Source organism: Typopeltis vanoorti, chromosome 2 (genome assembly GCF_054136105.1).
Source record: "Typopeltis vanoorti isolate ZY-2024b chromosome 2, IOZ_Tvanoo_1.0, whole genome shotgun sequence".
Taxonomy (NCBI): Eukaryota; Metazoa; Arthropoda; class Arachnida; order Uropygi; family Thelyphonidae; genus Typopeltis; species Typopeltis vanoorti.
Genome location: NC_143550.1, coordinates 7,593,892 through 7,614,718, shown reverse-complemented (window position 1 = coordinate 7,614,718; position 20,827 = coordinate 7,593,892). Strand labels below are relative to the sequence as shown.

Sequence of the window (20,827 nt, the reverse complement as noted above, 5' to 3'; positions counted from 1 at the left end):
TTGGTTGACACACACACATATCCCACTCTCGCGCTGCTCAATAATCCAAGTCTTAAGCCTCTGCTCCAACTTTAGTCGTTTTGCTGGTTTTCCTCTTAAGGCCCTCTTCTTTTTTTTTCATCTTGAGTAGTTGTTCTTCTTCCTGTTTTCTCCACTGTCTAATCATACATTCAGTGGGAGGAGGTCCAAACTGTCTCTCTGAAGCTTTATTTCCATGTTCTTTTGCATAATTGATGACTTTTAACTTGAAATTTGAAGAATATGTCAATCGTTTTTTTATTTTCGGATATTTTTATGGGTTAGTGCTCATAATATTGTTTATGCATTAACTTGCCCCGACTACGAGTTGTAGACGTATTAATGCTTTCACAGTTCTGATTGGTTTATTCAGAATCAGCCGTTAATGAGGTCAATCGACAGTGTTAACAAAGGCTAGTGATTGGTGGCAGCCTGTTCGCGGAGACAAGGTACCGGCAGTTTCGTCACGGCAACCGCACGTCTCTCAACCGGTTACTCCTCGTGTATAAGACGACCCCCAATTTTTGGTTTAAAAATTTTAGAAAAAAAGTATCGTCTTATACACGGAAAAGTATGGTAATTACATAGTACATCAAATGTGATTATTAATGAATAATAATTGGCGCTTTTTATAAATGAATTTGTTCTGATAAAAAGAATGAAAATTAAAAAGGATTTTATTATTAGTCATTCAATTTAAAACTTGTACCAGTTGGTTTGGCAAACAAACAAAAAAACGCTAGTTTCTTCAAGGTTTATAATTAGCATGAGGAAAGCTGAAAAAATTGTTACAATGAATTCATCCTAAACCACATTTCGAAGTCGCGTAGTGGCATGCCTTAGCAGTTATGGATTAAGACTGGAGATAATTGTTGAGAAATTGAAATCAGGCAGGATAAAATATCTAATCAGAGATCGCCATATTTTATTTAGTATAAGTCCTTGGTTTCTGTACAGAGATCCGTGTGATGGATAACTGTTGAGGATTCATTTAGAAGTCTAAAGAAAAGTGTTTTTATTAATATGGTATAACAAAAATATCTGTCTACTGTATTGGCAAGTATTATAGTATAGTAAGCCAGACCAGACCTCGTCTTTCTGTTAAGCTAAACATCTCCAATATGTTCCTCCTTTCTCTCCTCATATCCACAGTTTGTCTGCCCTATGTAGGCTAGACAAAATGGTCATAGTATTTCAGGCACTACCGAGTGTATGTGTCCAAAAGGGAGTCACCGTCCTCGCGACATCTGAGAAGGCAGCAAATAGTTAGAATCAGCTTCAAAGTCACTCTAATATTATGATCCTGAAAAGAGCTGCAATGCTAATGGATAGATTGCAATGTATTGAAGGACTATCGAATATCTAAGATGGATGCTCTGATTATGAAGAAATGTTTTAAGGTGATCTTCATTTTGTAAAATAGAATAAGGTTTATTTTTAATAATGTGTATAATGCTTAGCTTTTCAGAAGGATTGTGAAGGGACGAAGAATGAAGATAGCATCCCGTGTGAGTATGCTTGCATTATACTTGCATTATACATAAAGAAACCTGACATCATTGTCAGGTTTCTATATGTGAAAAATCTGGGAATGGGAGTTCACCATTCTAACTCTAATGTGAAATTAATTGTAGGCTTAATATAATTGAGGGAATAGCTGCAAATTGGGATGTTATGATTTCAAATAATGGAGCCATCATCGAGTAACTCAGCCAAATGGCTATTTGCAAAGCAGTTTTAGCTAGAAAGCAGTTTTCAGATTTCTTCATAAAGAGATTAGTTGACCTAGGAAACAAGGGGATAACCATTGCTAGTGCAAAGTGTTGCTTATAAGAAACATTATTACCAAATGAAATTGAATCGGAGGTAGTGTTCAAACAGTTTGATGATGTCTGGCAGAAAGAGATCTCCAATAAGGTCTAAAACATCATCAACAGAAACTTTAATAAAGAAATATACTATGTCAAGACTTTGGAGGATATGAGAAGATATTTCTATATTGAACGGTCTATATTTCTGGAAAAATTAGCTAAGTGCTTGAGGTAAGAGACAGAAGAGTTGATGTGGTGTTCTAAAAGACGAGCAAGATTTTTTGACAGAGCATAAGTAACAGAGTTGATGCCATCAACAATTGGTCTTAAAGGCATGCCAGGTTTGTGTATCTATGTGGAGCCATATATTTAACATAGAATGAGATGTAGTGATGTGGATTTAATTGGTAAGTCCAGCTTCTAGTTTAGCATATTCCTCATCAAATCATTAATTTTGACATAGGTGGCCCAAGTCGGATCATAGCCTAAGGTTCAGTATTAAACTAAGAGTCAGATAGTTAAACGGAATACATATTTTTCAATGTAGTCATCAATATTCATAATTTCATAAGCGTTTCCTTAGTGTATGTTTAAAAAATGATATTTCCATTGCTAAGAGACAGTCGAACTTTCTTTCTGATATAGAGAGGTTAGGTTTTGATTATGATAAAGAAAAGATGAGATCAACAGCTTGTCTGATAACATTGGCTAATGGTACAGAGTAGAGATGAATGAGGGTAATTCAGTAGCACATCTCTTGAAACACAATGGTGGGATACGATCAGACCGAGAAGCCATACTGTTATCCAGTTTGATCAAGATCCTGATGTCTTTCTAGTTAGAAGGTCAGAGAAGTTGCTAAACTCAATGTTCTATGTAAGGTAAGAGATAATATGCCTTGGTCAGATACTGGGTGAATTGGAGATGGAGCACAGATGCACAGAACACATCCCCTAACAGGGATGATAATCTCATACAAGACAAAATTCGAGCTTTATTCACAGCTTAAACCTATACTGCAGCATCTGCTAAGCAATCATTAATAACCTTAAATTTGACTTTGAAAGATCTAAATGTAGAATATTCTCATACTGCACTTATAATTGATCTATCTTTGGCAAAGGACTAGAATACAAAGGTACAACAATTATAAATGCAGTATGAGAATATTCTACATTTGACCTTTCATACTTAGACTTGTTAATGATTGCTTAGCAGATTTTGAAATATCAGTGTAGGTTGTCTATGGAGCTGGAATTTGTCTCAAGGCACATGTATGGTTTTTTTATTTTTATTTTTAATGCCTTGATACACTTTTTGGAAAATATCATGGATTGAATACTGGGTGGAAATTTTGAGAGTTCTCTAGTCGAATGAAGGTCCACTCCAACAGGCATACCTTCTCTAACACGATCAAAACAATTGGATCCGAATAACGTAGACAGTAACCTGATATGAAAAGGAGCATAAAAAGTGTTAGAAAATTCTAATTTAGTGTTCTAGTAGTAGTACCCAAGGATCGGGTATTCTGAAAGCATGTGGAGGTTCAACTACAGATAAAACTTGTATGCGATTATCATCTGAGTTACCAAGAAAAGGCGTCACATACAATGTTTTACAGGAGGAGCTGGTTAAGAAAATGTCCACAGTTGGGTGAGGAGTATTGGGTATTCTGGCTGGGGGATGAACAATTATCTACAATTTATTTGTTGGAGCAAATACCTCAGCATTTCTTACTTCCTGGCCAGTAGAATTGGAAAAAAAGGAAGCAGCTGGAGTTGCATTAAAATCGCTAAGGAAAATAATTTCGCTGTTCAGGTCGTTGGATTACAGGTAATCAAACTTCAAGTCAAGGTGGGTGAGAAGATTTTCAGAATTCGGGAGTTATAAAGACAGCAGATGAATGATACATTATGATGCAAGAAAATCGTAATCCACAGACGGTTAAAAAAGAGCAGATTCGAGATTGATGGAATATCCAACCTTAGAAAAGCACAAGTATCATTGAAACAGGATCGATTGTTCTTCACCAAATCCTGACTTACTGCTATAGAGATATCAGAGAATATCATATTTTGTGGATGTCTGCAGGTGATCACACGAAACTTGTGAAATAGTGAAAATTTCAAAGTTTATTACTTTTTTTGGTGGGGTGGTCTTTTATGAAGTTTGTTTTTTTATATTAACCCCAGTGGGTGGCACAATATGTAATCGAACGTCTGTTAGGTTGAAGAGTATGCAGGACACTCAGTGGAAGGAGTGAGACAATTAGCACTGCTACCCATAGTGAGTGCACTTATTATAGATGCTATTACATGGACTCATTTATGCCTCTCATATATCGCTACATCTCCATTCAGATACCAACTCGCACAGAAAAGACAGTGTGAAATGGGCCTTCTAATCAGGAAGCCTCCTGAGTGTTCTACCATTAGATACAGTCCCACATACCATCTGACGGACAACCTACAGAACTGCTTTTTTTGCTATACCTGGAAGATGGTTAAGGCTCCTTTTCAAAATAGTTCGTACAGTATCTCCAATCAAAAAATTTTTTTCGCATTAATTGTTGAACATAATATGTTGCAAAATATAATTTCGAGAATAATATTTATAATCAACCTTCTAATACACCAAATGCGAATTCTTACCTCTAAATCTTTCGGATTCTAATACAATTTCCAGTCTCCATTCTTCACCATCGATGCTTGCATATTGGAGTTTATACATACTAGAACGGAGGCTAATGATCAATCGTTCGGTAAAAGATAAACATGTGCCAGAATTTTCATCCAAGTAGTGACCCATTATTTTTACATATTTAGAAAAAGTAATATCCATAGCTCAAGACAAATGACATCTTTGGTACTATTCTTCTGAAATGCCAGGTGTTATCAGTCTCATGAACACTCATTTACAACAATTTATTTCTTCTCAATGACAGCACTTTTTGACTCATTTAATGATCATAGTCAATGGCAGCTGCCTCTAACTGAAATGTATCGAGGATATTATAAGTCAGGTTACATGAAAAATCTGTTTCTTCAACCAAACAATTTTGGAAAGCTAATCCTAAAACTGGTGTAAGTAATAGTGCTTAGACTGTTTAGATCACTTTCTTGACGAGTTTTATTAATCTTGCTACGGTGGTAAAAAGTATCATTGGAGTAAAGAAACGCTTTCTGTGAAAAATGCAATAACTAACTGATCAGTGAAGTTAATACATTAATACTTTGCAAAACTAGAAATATCATGATCAGCACCTTGCATTTGCAAAAATAACCGCACTTTTACCCTCACTTTCCCAAATTTATCAGTAACAGACAGAGGCTCAAGATATGAACAGAAAGAGACAACAACAACAAAAAAATCAGCTGACACCTTTTATTTCCTGTATAGGGATAGGCGAGGCCGTTTTAGCCCTATTTCATTTCTGAAGACTGAGTGGGCAGTTCAATCTCCACTGGTGCCAATCAGTGATAGCTAGCCCAAGGCAATCACTAATTAAGCGGTTGCAGTAAAGAGACAGTTAACAAGTCCCACCATCTCGTGGTTCCTAACACAATATTTTTAATGTCTGAAAATAGTGTGGGTTAGGTGGTCGTTTTTCTTGAGTTTACAGCATGAAAACCCCTAGTTTCCGGGAGAAAAACTGCTTGCCCGTGTCAGAGATCGAATAACTTGGGAACAGGTCGAAAAGACTTAGAAAAGTTCTAGTCGTCAACGAGTATCGAAATCGTAACGCTCTTTCTTCGGTCAGTTTTGCGCTGAGGAGTGTAAGCACCACTTCCACTGAACTACACAGCGTGTGATGATAATGTAGACACTGTTGTCTACTTTGTCACCGGAGAGGAGATTTTTAGGTGAAATATTAAATTTACTATAGATTTACTGGAATATATTAAGTCACTGCAGAGAATTATTTCTTGTTTCCTTTTCGAGAGAGATTTTTCTTTGGCGCAAAAAATTTCTTGCTTTATGTTTTAAAACATTCCACAATATTATCATTTAGGCCATAATTCATAGCTCTTATTTTTTTTCACTGTGTTTGTTATAGTAGATAGAATGCTTTTGGAATGTTTTTCAACCCTGGAGTTGAAATGATGCATCAACTCATTTTGCTGTGGTTCTAAATTCCTTGAGAAAAAAAAACGAGGAAGTTTGACTGCTGCCTTCAAAACAACATTTACTCCACTTTACTTTCTGACATGTGAAAATACGCATACCATCGTATGTGAATTTTCGATGTGGTTTGGTATAGAAGCCACAAGGTGCTGGACTATGAACAAAATGACTTCGTTATCCTTACATGACACAGTTCGCTTCAAAATTGCAATTTACCCTGATTTTTATTTGCAACTTTTGAATTGTGACCTTTGACCAGTGGTTGCTTGTACATAAGCACTGCGACACTGCAGCAACTCCAAGAAAAAAATGAAAAAAATGAAAAAAAATGAAATTTTGTTTGTTTATAAATAATAACAATGCTTACATCATTATATAAATACAATACAACATGCTAAAGGTTACAGCTTATGTTTTGACATTGATTGAATAGTTAATAATCGGAATTGTTCGATTAACGCTTTAGATTACGAAACAAATGCACTGCGAGCTAACGCAGTGTAGGAATTATCACGTTTGGTCAGTTCTAGTTAGACTCGCTGATATTCATTTGCACTTGTCACTGCACGAAACAACTGAATCCGACACTACTTGTTGAGCAGTGTAGCTACAGATAAATTGTATGCTAGTTTGCGTTATTTCTGTGTACGAAACTTTTATTATTGGTGTGTGTTCGTGGTGAAATATTTTTGGCAAATCTTATTTTATTCTGTTAAAATAACATATAATTATTTATTTGTTATAAATACAAGACTGAATTATGACGAGCGTCGAAAATATGAAAAGAATTATATTTTCTCAATTATCGTTACACGAAACAAATGCACTGCGATCTAACGCGGAGTCGGAAAGTCGAAACCGACACTGCTCGTTGAGCAGTATCGCTAGAGGTATATTGTATGCTTGCCCTTACGAAAGTTTTACTGTGTACGAAACTTTTATTATTGGTGTGTGATCGTAGTGAGAATGAAATATTTTTAATAAAACAATTTTTGTAATATGTAAAATAAATTGGTTACTGATTAGGAAAGAATGGATTATTTTTTCTTATTTTGTATATGCAGCATCCTCACTTCAAATTTCCATGAGCCTCCACTGCCTTTTACCTTCAGTTTCCAGCTATTCCAATCATTCTGTAAGTCAATTAATCTGCTGCTGGATCAGTAGCATCCGTAATTGCCCTGCCTATCTTTTACATCATCATCAGTAAACTCTTTCTGTTAAACTTTTTCTAATATCATTAATCTGGAAGATGGTGGAAGTCGGTGTTGTTTTCGCTGAACCACTAGTGCACAGTAGCATCGTTGTCCATGAAGGAACGATGACATGCTGAATAAAAAGTCGACACCAGAGGATGGATTTTATCAGTAACAATGTTTAGATATTCAAATTCTCTGGAGGACATTCGTCCTTCCAGAAATATCAGTGGACCCATTCCATACGAACATAACATGCATACACCATGACACAACCTCCAGAAACTTGAGTTGTGCACAAGGCAAGCTAGATTCATTGCTTCATTGGCTGCCACCAAATTGTCAGTACAGAGTAGGTCACGGTGTACCATGACTTGTATGACCCCATAACTTTTTCAATTCTTCCCCTTTCTTATCACGGTGTTCATGACACCACTCGAGACAAACATTCCGGTACTTCGAAGAAATCATTGGTTTTCTTACAGGCACCTGACTGCAATTGCCGATCCTCTTCAATTTTCTGCTCATAATTCGTGAGACATGGGTCGGGAACAGCCTTCATTAAATGCTTTGGTCAATTGCTGCATACAGAAAGTTCTGTTTGTTCATACAACAGTGTTCATACAACACTGTTGTATGAACACTGTTGAACAAACAGAAAGTTCTGTTTGTTCATACAACAGTGTTCTTAAATCGTTGCCTAGAACACATTCTGATGTAGGTGAACAATATTTGTATATGCTGCTTAAATGACGTTTACGTACCTCAGAATAAAGGTTTCTAATTCAGGAGCCAATATGTGTATATTACAAGGTTATTGTGGAAAGAGTGGCACCGAAAAAAACAAATATACAAAACGACTGAATGATAGAATTCTGAGTTATTTTCAAAAGAGCATTTTTTTTTAAAATTTAAACAGGTGAGAAATCATAAGAACATAATATCGTATGTATTTAAATTTAGTATAAAATTAGATAATGCCTTTTATTTCCTTATAGGGATTTTGGCGAGGTCGTTTTAGCCATATCTAACTTTTGGAGACTGAGTGGGCAGTTCAGTCTGGATTGGTAGCTAGCCCAAGACTATTACTAATTATAAGCGGCAACTGTGAAGAGTGCTTTCATCTTCTGGTCCTACCCTAAAAGGATATGTAATTGTATGAAATAGTGCAGGTTCTATGGTCAATTATCTCCAGTTTACGGTACTAAAAAACGAAGTTTTTGGGAGAAAAAACCCGCATGCCTATGCGAGATGTCGACTAACTTGAGAACCCGTCGAGGAAAGGGGGGGGCTAATATGTCTATTAGTAAAAAGCTAATCTAGTCAGTGAGTAGTCTTAAACCTAAATCTATCTTCGGCGGCCTAGCACAGAGGATGGAAGCGTCACCCCCACTGAGCTACACAGACCATTTAAGTTTTATATATTTAAAAATGCTTATGATTATATGTTAAGAGAAAAGCCATTCAGAACGCTATAATCATATGATGCGAATGAGATATTCATAGAGCAATATATAGCCAATACGTAAGTTGCAAGTCAACATTAGAATTGATGGATGCATAGAAAGAAGGTTTCATGTATCTAGAATCAGTTGAATGAAAATAGTAGCCACTTTTTCCACTTTTATAGATCATCGATATGAATCAGTATAAAAGAAAGTAGCAATAAACCTGATCCAGAATTGGAGATAAATAAACTCCACTGTTCAATTTATGCAGATCATCATATACTCCTAAATAAGAAATATACTAATTCCCTTCACATTATTTTTACACCATCGGTATATTTTACACCACTGATATAAAAATCTGACAATAAGCAGAGCATGGAATGCATCAACTGCCTTCTCAATGTATAACCTATTGAGATAAGATACTTCTCAATACTTCTGAATTAAGATACTTCAGTTAATTGGACATAATTTTTAGAGATGATAATAAATCATATATAACCATATATAATAGGACAACACATAGGTGGTATGGTGGGGAGCTAATTACAAGACTGTTCTAAGCCTCTTTTAAATATATAGCTCAGATAGTGTATTAAAAAGACATGTTGAACAGCTCACATTCTTTATTTCTAATTGAAGACCATCGATGTAAGTGTTCCGAGAAATATTAGGACAGTGAACAGATAACAGCATCATGTTAAAAATAAAAATAAAACTTCACATTATTAGCACTGAAGATTGACAGGAAGAGATTTAGTCAAATGCTGCTATAGGCTGGGAATGTAGTGATGTAGAAATGTATAACTAACTTCAGTTAGTACACAAAGGAAGGGTGATTATTATGGGTGATTTAAATTATGGCATCATAGATTGGAATTATTATTATTATTATCTGACACCTCCAGGGAGTCTAAAGATTCATTCAGGGAGGGCATCTACTCTACAACTCTCTGTCTCCACCACTCAATACACAAACGAACCGCAACTACACCAAGCCATCTACCTCCCCTCACAACCACCACTAGTATTTTCACAGACAATCACAAACATCCATGTCCAAGGTGGGATTCGAACCCGCAGCCTTTTGGCTGGAGAGCGGATACGCTAACCACTCGGCCAACCAATCTGGCAATGGAATGTTGCTATGGAATGAAGAGATTGCATTTGGGAATAAGGAAAATCGAGAAACTAACTTAAGGCAGTAAGGTCACTTAAAATGGGAGGGAAAAGGTTATCAAAACAGATGATTGGAGTTAGGATGGGAAGAAAAATATACTCATTATATTATCATGATATACTCCACGACTTGTGAGGGTACATTGATGAGGATAATTAAAGTTGCTTATTGCGGTTTATTTTATAAATAAATATACATATAAAATATGCACATACAAAAATATACACATTTATTTATTTGTTTATTTATTATTTATGTAATATATTACAAATATATTACAAATATAATACATTACAAATATATTATGTTATACTGTATTATGCTATAATAGCAACTGAACATCAGTTACTGGAAAAGAAATGACACAAAGTATGGGGGCGTTTTAGAGCAATAACCTAAGGAGTGTATCAAAAAAATAATTAGTTCGTTTCAGTTCCATGCACACCTGTGGGTAATATAGTTTGTAGTGTAGAAGGGTGCTCTACAAGTTGTCTTCATTTACATCAGTTAGTAAGTAAATTCTCTGCTGTGGGTGACAATGTTTCTTATTCGATTTAGTAGTGTCATTATTGATTCCTAACCGCCATGTACTGATCTGAAACTGATGAGAGGAGTGCAACAGGTTTATTATTGATTCGGTTATGTAGCCATCATTCGCAACGAATCAGTCATGGTCTTAAAAGGAGAGGATTGCATTATATTCTTTGTATATTTTGATAATCAGATAGTGCTTATATAATGTGTGGAACTGAAAACAGAATATCTCATTCGTTGCGTTGCTACAATACCAATGATGAATTCTGAATGATATGTATGCAATAACAACCAGAAATTGCTGATTGTGTTTGGTTGCTATGGCATGCGCCTTTCCTGAACGTTCAGTATGAAATATTTCGACGACATCGCATCAGAAATTAACACCAAATCAGCGCTTAAGCTTATAATTTAACTAAGAGCTTAGCATGAACTATTAATTAAATTATGTAATGATCCTGTAAAATGGAAGATCGTCAGTTTGTGTGAAATAATAGAAAGCAGAGCGGGAGTTTGAAAATAATAATGTGCGACATTAATTCCCCCTCGCCCCCTCCTGTTTATCAAATCCGAAACACATTTCTGCGTCAGGTAAACGTGGCTACACAGGGAAATAATAAACATAATCATTTAATGGATCTTCAGTGTTTCTTGTAAAGTGCAGTTAATATGGAAAATGAGTTAAGTACAATTTTTAATTTATCATGAATATTTAACAAACTTGCTGCCCATTATATTAAATCTCGATAAATTAAATATTACTTATTAGCAAGTTTATTCTTAGTTTAAAATGATTTCCTCGGACACCATATAAATGAACAAATGTAAATAAAAATGTAGGATATGGTTTACTTCACTTGTATACTGCTTATAAATGACATTCAGTTTCCACAGAAATTAAGTTCATACGTGTGGATTTAGTATGAGTCAGTTAGAGAGAGAGAGAGAGACTTGCTGCAAGGAGGAACAATGAGTGATGTGAACAAGAGAGTAGGGGAAGTAAGGTGAAGCAAAAGATCAGACAAGAGAGAGAGAGGAACTTCTGAGACTGTAGTGATTGTAAATAAGAATAGTAGTATTGTGAATGATAATGATAGAATGAGAGTGCAAGATGGACAGGGAAAGAGAAAGAATCAGGACAGACAGGGAGACAGTATATGTTGGAAGTAGTAGTGAATATGCATATGAGGATGGCTGGTATGGGAATGGAATTGCCAGGGATGTATGGGTGTACTTGAGTCTGAAGAGTAGATTAGATAAGTGTTGATAAATCCGGTTGGGTGTGGGGTAATCACAACCTACAAGTGGCATAGGTAGGACTTGTTGTAGACCCAAAAGTGAAATGCTGTGTTTATTTACAAATGCCAGGAGCATCAGAAATAAGAGAGATGAAATAATTTCATTGATTTTATTTCCCTAAAAGTTGTTGGAATAAGTGAAACATGGTTGGATAAGGATGATATCCTGATGGGAATAGAAATGAAAGGGCACAATGTTTTCCTTGAAGATAGGAAGTAAAAAAAAAAGAGAGAGAGAGAGTACTGTTGTCATAGCAGATGAATTATGTCTTTACAAAGTGGAGAAGCAAGACGTAAATAGTGGCAATGGTTTTGAGTCAGTATGGTGTGAGGTGGAGGTTTTACAGGAAGAGATATTTAGTCAAATGCTGCTGTAGGCTAGGGAATGTGGAGGGTGGTAATGTAGAAATATATAATTAACTTAAGTTAATAAACAAAGGAAGGGTGATTATTATGGGTGATTTTAATTATGACAGCATAGATTGGAATTAAGAGATTGCATTTGGGAATAATTAAAGTTGAGTTCTTGAGAAACAACTGTCTTAGGCAGTATGTAAAGAAGGGCACACAAGGATGAAGAGTTTCAGTTATGATCATTTCATCAGAGGATGTGTTTGTGAGTGGGGTTTTGCACTTTCCTCCAATTGGGAAGAGTGATCATGAAGTGATCACCTGTCTAGCCATATCAAGACTTCTGTGAGAAAAGGATATGTATGGAATTTGCAAGGCTAGTGATTATGAAAAGCTTAGGAGACAGCTTGGAGCTATACCATTGAAGTGTTAAGTGTGTGGGGGGGGGGAGAAAGAGAAAGAAATGACGCGCTTGAGAACTGACCAAAAGATGTCCAACAATATCGATGTGCAAATGTATTCCAAAGGTCAAAAGACTGAATAAAGTAAGTGTCCAATGGTTGAATAAAGGGATTAAGCATGAAATATGGAAGAACATACTGTGGAGGCATCACAGGATGAATGATGGTAACAATCAATTGCATGAGGAATATAAAGAGCAGGTCAGGTAGGTAACAGCAAAACTATAGTGTGAGCAGAAATTAGCACATCAGGCCAAGAAAAATCCCAGGTTGTTTTTCAGATATGTGGGAAGTGGAAGGAAGAATGATTATGATAAGATGATGTTAATGGATGAAAATGGTAGAATGATAACTGCTGCAGAAGACATCATTGAGGTATTCAGTAACAATTTATAAGGATGTTTCACAGGGTGAAATCATGACAAACTCGGGTGTAGTTGGACATAGAGAGGATGGCTTAATGGTGAGTGAACAGGAGTTAAATAAGTTAGATGGCAATAGGACTTGATGATATATCACCATGTGTTTTAAGGAAATGTTCCAAGGGGTTAGCATCAGCCTTGGTCTATCTGTTTAACAATAGCAACAGCACAAGTCCCAGAGGAGTGGAAGGCAGGCAAAAGTGTTCCCCCTTCACAACAATGGTGATAAGACTAAGATAACAAATTACAGGCCAATCTGTGTATCTGAAATTGTAGTTAAGGTATTGGAGAGGTTTGCAAGAGATAGGATACAAAAATGGGTTAATGAACAGCAGTATTCTTCACTGTGGTTGTCAGCTTAAGTTTGTTAATGGAAGATCATGCTTTACAAACTTAAATACTATAACAAGGTGACAAATGTCATGGACAAAGGAGATGCATATACAGTGGTATACTTAGATTTTGCAAAAGCTTTGGATAGACTTCCACATGACAAGCTGGATATATCACTGCTGTCAAATAGGTGTATCAGGAAGTTGTGTATGGGGGTGCAGTATCCCAAAATAGGAAAGTCATTATTTGTGTGCTTTAGGGGTCTCTATTAGGGCCATTGTTGTTCAATTTGTATATTAATGATATTGGGATTGGTTATGTAACTCTTTACAGATGATACAAAATTGGGGAGCAATGCAAAATGCGGCTGGTAAGGCAATGGTGCTCGCTATCGCGACATGATAATCCAGTTTTTTGTGCCTAAATTGCAAGATATGGATGTGGACGACATGTTGTTTCGACAAGACGGTGCCACATGCCATACAGCCCGAGAAACAATTCAATTACTGCATGAGTCATTTCCTGGTCGTGTAATTTCCCGTTTTGGTGATCAGAATTGGCCGCCCAGATCATGTGACTTAACACCGTTGGACTTTTTTCTTTGGGGTTTTTTGAAGTCTAAGGTTTATGCCAACAAGCCCACGACCACCCACGCCTTGAAGGAGGAAATTGAGCTCTGTATCAACGAAATTCAGCCACATTTATGCAAAACGGTCATGGAAAATTTCGACAAAAGAGTGCGTATGTGCCAGCAAAGCCATTGAGGCCATTTACCCGATATGCTATTCCATGCATGTGTCAAGTGTATGTTGTGGCCTTACAGGAGGACTTGAATAGATGTTATGAATGGGCAGGTAAGTGAACCCTTCAGTTCAGTGTTGTATAGTGTAATGTTTTGAAATTTGGTAAGCAATGATGGGATGCAAAGTATTACACTTAGTGGTGAATCTTTGAACGAGGTAGAGGAGATGAGAGATCTGGGAGTGGTGGTGGATAGATGACTGAAATTCAGGGGCCACATTGCACAAGTTGTGAAGTTGTCATGTCGGATAATGGCAATGATGCAGAGAACCTTGATGTGCAGAAATAAAGAGGTTATGATTGCTTTGTATAAGGGCTTGTTTTCATGGTGACGAGGATGTGTTTGAAAGGGTCCAGAGAAAATTCACGAAGACAATTGGTCTTTGGAATGTGGGGTATGAAGGCAGATTAAAAGAATGTAAATTGCAAATCCTTGTGAATAGAAGGGGAGGGGAGAGTGATTAAGACATATAAGTTAGTCAGAGGTTCTTATGAGGTTAACATGAAAGAAATTTTTCATAGAATGGGAGAGGGGGAGATAGAACAAGAGGCCCTCCCTGGAAACTGTATAATTAGGGTGTGAGCAGAGGAGTGATGAGACGATTCTTTGCATGAACAGTGATTGGTGAGTGGAAATCATTGTCTGAGCATGTTGTTAATGTAGACACATTGAATCGGTTTAAGGTATGGTTGGATGAGCTTTGTGTGTGATAGCATACCTTCCACAATGAGTCTGTGAGTGCATACAGGTCAGATGTTAATAATATTGCCACAAGAAGCACTTATAAAAACATTGTGATAATTTTGGTTCACAAAGAACGCTGTAGAATAGTCTGATGCAACCTTTTTTGTTGTGTATATTCATTGCATGATTAAAAATTATTATAATTATTATTAACATATAACAAATATATATAATTGTATGGGACAACATTGGGACATCACTATGATTAGTCAGTCTGATTACTATTTTGTTGGTGCATCTTTGTCTTACTTTGTGTTTAATAATATATTTATACATTATATTGTCAAAACCTTGCATAAGTAGTTCAAATAAATTTTGTTATCTGTAGTAGTTCATCAAATTTGTGATGTTTACAAGGACTATATGATAAGTGCATGCTATTACTAACTTCCTGTCAACAATTTTCCTCAAAACTAATCTGTTTTTGTTTGACTTCTATGTTGTCTGATCTTATGTTTCTGTCTTCTTCTTCTGAGGCACTTCTAACTACATCAGTCACTTGACTTGATAACCTTTCTTCTTCCATTGCATTTGACTGACTATCATCTTAGATTAACTCTTTTGGCATGCCTTGAATGCTAACATCAGGTTCCTTCCAAATAACTCCATTTTTCACATGATACTATTGATGCTTATGTTCACTCCTCATTTTTGTCAGAAATCTGTGGTTTCATGTCTTTGGTTAACTGTTTTCTGAGCTGCCTCTCAGATTCATAAATTAAAATGGTTTAAACACTTGTGTACTACTAGTTTAGTATTTTGGCTAACTTGTCTCCTGTTTAATACAAATTTATACAGTTAACTCTCTTGGATATCATTTTTGCTCATTCTGTTAACATATTTTCATATGTAATTGCCATATTTACTAAAATTTTTGCCTTAATAGCTGAAATATTTACTTATTCTATGGCTTTGCCAAAAATACAGTTGTTTCTCTGTTCCTGCATGTTTTCATACTTTTATCTTTTAATGTTGGTGATTTTCATTGCATTTTTTTTTTATAGCAGGATGCACCGTGTCATAAAAATGAAGCTGATATAGAACCGAATCTATCAAACTTTTTAAAAGTAACAGGCATTATAAATAAAATTTTTAAATAACAAATTATGTACCAAAACATGCACGAATAAGAATCTACAATACAGTAGCTAAACCTACCCTACTTTATGGCAGTGAGATATGGACAATAAAAAACAAATGAAAGAAAAATTTAATCATCTGAGATGAAATTTCTACACAGAACTGAAGGAGTCACAAAAATGAATAAAATTAAAAGCAGCAAAATCAGAAATAAACTTGGAATTACAAACTCCCTAAATGAAACGGTTATTTGCTATAGAGGAAAATGGAAAGAACATGTACTGTGAATGACTAGAAACAGCATACCTCAACAAATTCTGAATCGCCACCCAAAAGGTACCCGATGCAAAGAAAGAAAAGACGCTTAAAAAGATGGAATTGAGTCCGGAACAGGCCACTAGGCCAAAAAACCTGGAAAGGAAGAAGTTATTCAGTTTGGATAAACAGTTCTGAAGACTTGTATTGAATTTATTTAGGAGTATAACATCTTTATAATTATGAGCAGTTCTTAATGCCACTTTTCTTTATAATGTGATCCATATTGTGTGTATGATGGTTGATTTGGGTCCCCCGTTATGAGGCTCTGAACTCCATGGAGATGCCATAAACAATAGTAATATAATATAACCAGTGGCATGCACTTGGATGGATTTGGCATCAAGAGCAATGAGGAATTATTACTATAGTAAGATCTAATGCAGAGAGTCAAGAATTCTAGCAAATGTGATAATGATGTGAATGTCATTGAGCAACGTAATGAATCTGGTGAGGGGATGAACCGATATGCATCATTTGGTCTGGGTGTGCTGAGTATGAGGGGAGGGGGTGAAGAGACAGCCGGATTAAGCAGACTGCAGATTTTAGTATATGAAAAAGCCAAGAAGGTAACTTGTCTATATACAGGAACAAAAGGGTTGAGTCTGTATTACCATAGTGAATACATTATGACCAAAGATTCTTAGCATTAGTGAGCCTTTGCACTTAGATACAGTAACTGGAATTGAGTGTAAAAAGTATAGTATTTGCAGGAAGGACAAAAGAGAGAAGATTTTTTTAGTTTATCAAAGTCCCACAATGCAAAATAGCTTATAATTTTCTGATTTTCATAAGTCTGCCTGTTAATTCCCTGGAAATGTCAAGAGTGACCACACACGTCTTTCTATATTTTCTGTGTTAAGGTGGATATGGATGGTCTAGGTTTAGTCCTCATGATACAGTATGGTGGGGGAAAAAAAGGGGGAAAAATGCTGAATAACTACAATGATATGTTATGAAGTAAATGGGTGTTGAAGTTCAGTACTGTTTTTTTTGCACCATACCATACAAGTGGGTCCTCTGAAGTAAATTTAGCAGTTTTCATTTTGCTAACTCATCTTCTGATATTGCTGATATTAGTTTCCACACCATAAAAATAGATCAGTTTTTGAAAAATCACACACTTTCTTCGTTTGATTTGACTAGCAATTTGATGATCTTTTGCTACACACCTGCTGCTCCTTGAAGAAGCTGCAAGTACCAACTTCTATTTTTTTCTTGAACTCTTCCAGTCCAGGATTCCCATCTTCCTCTTGGTCAGTTTCCATCGGGCCTCACCTGGAATGCTTCTTTAGCAATTCTCTCCTCACCCACTCTCCACATGTCCAGACCATATCAGTCTTCAAGCTCTGATTTCCTCGGATAAAAATGAGAATCTATAGTTTTTGTTTGTCTTCTTTTTCATTCACCTGTTTCTCTTACAGATCCAGAGACTTTGCTGAGGATATTATTTTAAAGATTTACAAAGCTTTTGAATCTTGGTCTGTTATGCTCTAAGTTTCTGCTGTGCATAAATCAATAGATCTAACAACTGTCTTGTATATTTCTATTTTAAGTCTGCTTGACAGAATTTGCATTCTTCGTAGGAAATTCCCATTCTTAATGATACTAGGTGATAAAGCAGAGAGTCCAATTAATGATATATCAGGGACACTGCAGAGAAGTTGGGCTAAATTCTCTATGTGTATAACTTACTAAAGAAAATGTTATTGATAGTATATTCCATGTCCCTCTCAATTTCAATGCAACAACCACCATGAAAAATTTAAAGAGTAATATATTATGTATGGATAAACAAACTTCCCAAAGCCTTCAATCTGCAGAGCCATTCTGCATAACCACACACTTTTTTCTGACAAACTTAAAAATATCAGCTTCTTGGAGCACTACTCATTCCAGTTCTATCATCATCATCATCAAGGGAGGCCATACATCACCAACTGTTATACCTTCTCTTAAACTCATTCACACTAGATGCACTGCACTGAGAAATTAAAATGTAGTTCTTGTCCCTTTTTCTTAACTACACAAACTCAGCTTCCACTGATGTCCTCTCTCCTCCTTTCATATAACAAAAAAACTGATCAACCTGTATCCTATAACACCCTTTCAGAAGTCTATAGGTCTCAATCATATCACCTCCTCTTTCTCCTGTTCCTAGTGTCTGCATACTCTCAGTCTGCCCTCATAATCTACATTCCATAATCCTGATATCTTTGTGACTCTTTGCACCTTCTTCACAACCTTCTCATCCCCTTGGAACCCAGGAGACCAAATCTGCACACAGTAGTCTGGTTGAGTTTAGTTGGATTATTATTTTCTGATCCTAACATTTGCATTGGAAGTATCACTGAAAGCAATTGTTATCAGAATGGAAACATTTCATTTTCTATTCTTCTCTATAGATATACAATAATATCTATAGAGAAGAATAGTCTCTATAGCTTCCATAGATATACAAAGTTTTTTAAAATGGCGTGCTTTTAAAGGTCTTGACGATGTAATTTACCATATTTACAACTTGGTCTAGTACAGGTTTTAATATTGCCAGTAATGTTTTAGAAACTAGGGATTCTTTGTGCAAAAAGCAGTGCATAGATATAATATTTGGGTTTATTTTCTTTGCAAGGGTAACAAATCCTTTGCGCCTACCATTGAGGGAGAACCATCCATACAAATTCCTACACATAGCTCCCATGAAATTTTAAAATTTTCTAAATATGATGTAATAGAGTCAGAAATATCTATCCTGTTGTACTGGTAAGTTCTCTGCAGCATAGAAATTGATTCACTATTTCGTTTTCATTAATGACACGAACATATCCTAATATATGAGCTTTACCGCTAATGTCAGTAGACTTGTCAATTTGTAAAGCAAAATGTTGTTTGCAAAGTTTATTGGTAACTGTTTTCTGAATAATATCTTTAATTTTATTTTTTATTGGATCATCTGAATGAGGAATTTTCATAATTTCCTTTTTTACTTAAATATAATATTTAAATTAAAAATATAAATATATAAAAAAATTTTTGGCTATTTTTACTTAAATAGCCAAACATAATGTTTACTATTTCACAACATGCTGGTAAAATAAGAGATTCTGCTATAGTATGATGTTTTAATTTTACAGAATTAATTTGGCTACCTTATATGATGCAAGTTGTGCCTCATCAGAAATTTTTAAGTCTTTTCAAAATATTTTACTTGTTTAACTTGCATGTCCAACAATCTCTTGAAATAATCTTTAGTTTTTGAAGCAAGATTGGCATGCATTATAGAAAGTGGCATTTCAACTTAGCAGGAACCATTGTGCTATTGGATAGTTTTTCTCTGCATACAAGACACTCGGAAATAGGACATTCTTCCTCACTGGTCCATGTAAAACCGAAACTTAAATATTCGTCCCATCCGAATGTTGTCTATTAATTTTGTTATTTTGCTACGTATAATGCTGTCTTCTGTATGAGGTGTATTTGTAGCAATGTTATTATTACTATTTCCAGTTGTACTTCTATCTCAATGGCTTTAACGGGCTTTTTAAGGCCCACAACCCTCCAAGCATGCTTGGATTTCATAACTGAAATAAGAGGATAGAATGGTCACTCCTATGCCTCGAAGCATTCCTGGCTGTATCCCTGTGTGTTCACGGGACCTGTTTGCCTGCTTGCGAGATGAAAAACGCCAGATAAATTGGCAGAAAAAACCCTGCTGTCTACACCCAAGACTGGCTAACTTGGCTATGGCTGAGGAAGATCCTTCAGCTCCTCACGTCGTCGACGGGAATCGAACCTAGGACACTCCTTCCCCAGTCATGTGGTTGTGAAGTGCAAAGCCACTAGGCTAACCGCGCGGACATTTCCAGTTGTACTTGCTCCATCATTAATATTTGCCTCAGAATCACGTTTCGTTTAATAGTAAATTTACCTGTTGTGTGCTACTACAATGTTAGACAACCCATAAACCAAATACACATTAAAAATTGACTGTATGCTATTATGATGTTACACAAACCAAACACACCACAAAAGAGATGCACCTCCGCACCCCTCCTGCAAACACGTGACCTATAAACGATATTCTATTGGTTTAGAAATCAATGCGCATAGCAGTCTTCAGTTGTTAAGATCAAAGTAGCCAATTATACTCAGAACTGTGCCATGTGACATCTTTTACCAGCAGAATTCTTGTAACCAGTTCACGGAACATTAGTTAAGAACCACTGGGTTAGACAGAAGAGAGGAATTTATTGATGTGTTTTTTGTAAACCTGAAAGTTGTAGTTACTGGGGAAGACTTCCTAAAGAGCAGAGGATGAGAAGTTGATTTACTGATTTCAGAGTTGAACTGTGTCTGGGTGTTGACTGGCAGCTGCTTGTGTTTGTATATGAGCACAGGAAAGTGGAAAGATGGTAGTGACCACTTCAGAGGATCAGTGCCCATGAAAATACCTATAGAAGAAACACAAGGCAGCAACAGAATGTTTATGATAAAGTGACTAGAGAGAGACAATGATGGAGAGATCATCAGTTAAGTAAACTGCTGACTTCTGTATATACAGTCGAGCATTCTGAGGGAAGTTAGGTGTACCATCCAAAATGTGGGAACGGTATTTTAAGATTGGGGGAATTTGGACTTTATACAGTGTCAGGAGTTCATAAACAGTAGAGAAGTATTGTTTGGAACCAAAAAGAATAGATTTTCAAAAG

General features: G+C 35.9%; 1 protein-coding gene across 2 annotated transcripts in view; it reads left to right on the top strand.

Annotated features, from left to right (window-relative positions):
* Window positions 1-10,157: 10,157 nt before the first annotated feature.
* Window positions 10,158-20,827, top strand: part of LOC150108803 (microtubule-associated protein RP/EB family member 1-like) — a 154,910-nt gene continuing 144,240 nt past the window's right edge. The window contains exon 1 of one of the 2 annotated variants that reach the window (XM_090403351.1): window positions 10,158-10,291. Coding sequence is in view for 1 of the 2 variants with exons in the window: in XM_090403342.1 (XP_090259468.1) it covers window positions 10,985-10,995 (11 nt within the window). In the remaining variant the exon portion in view is untranslated. Of the gene's footprint in view, window positions 10,292-10,366; window positions 10,996-20,827 lie in introns of those variants that run through there. The other variant, XM_090403342.1, reaches the window with a different exon arrangement.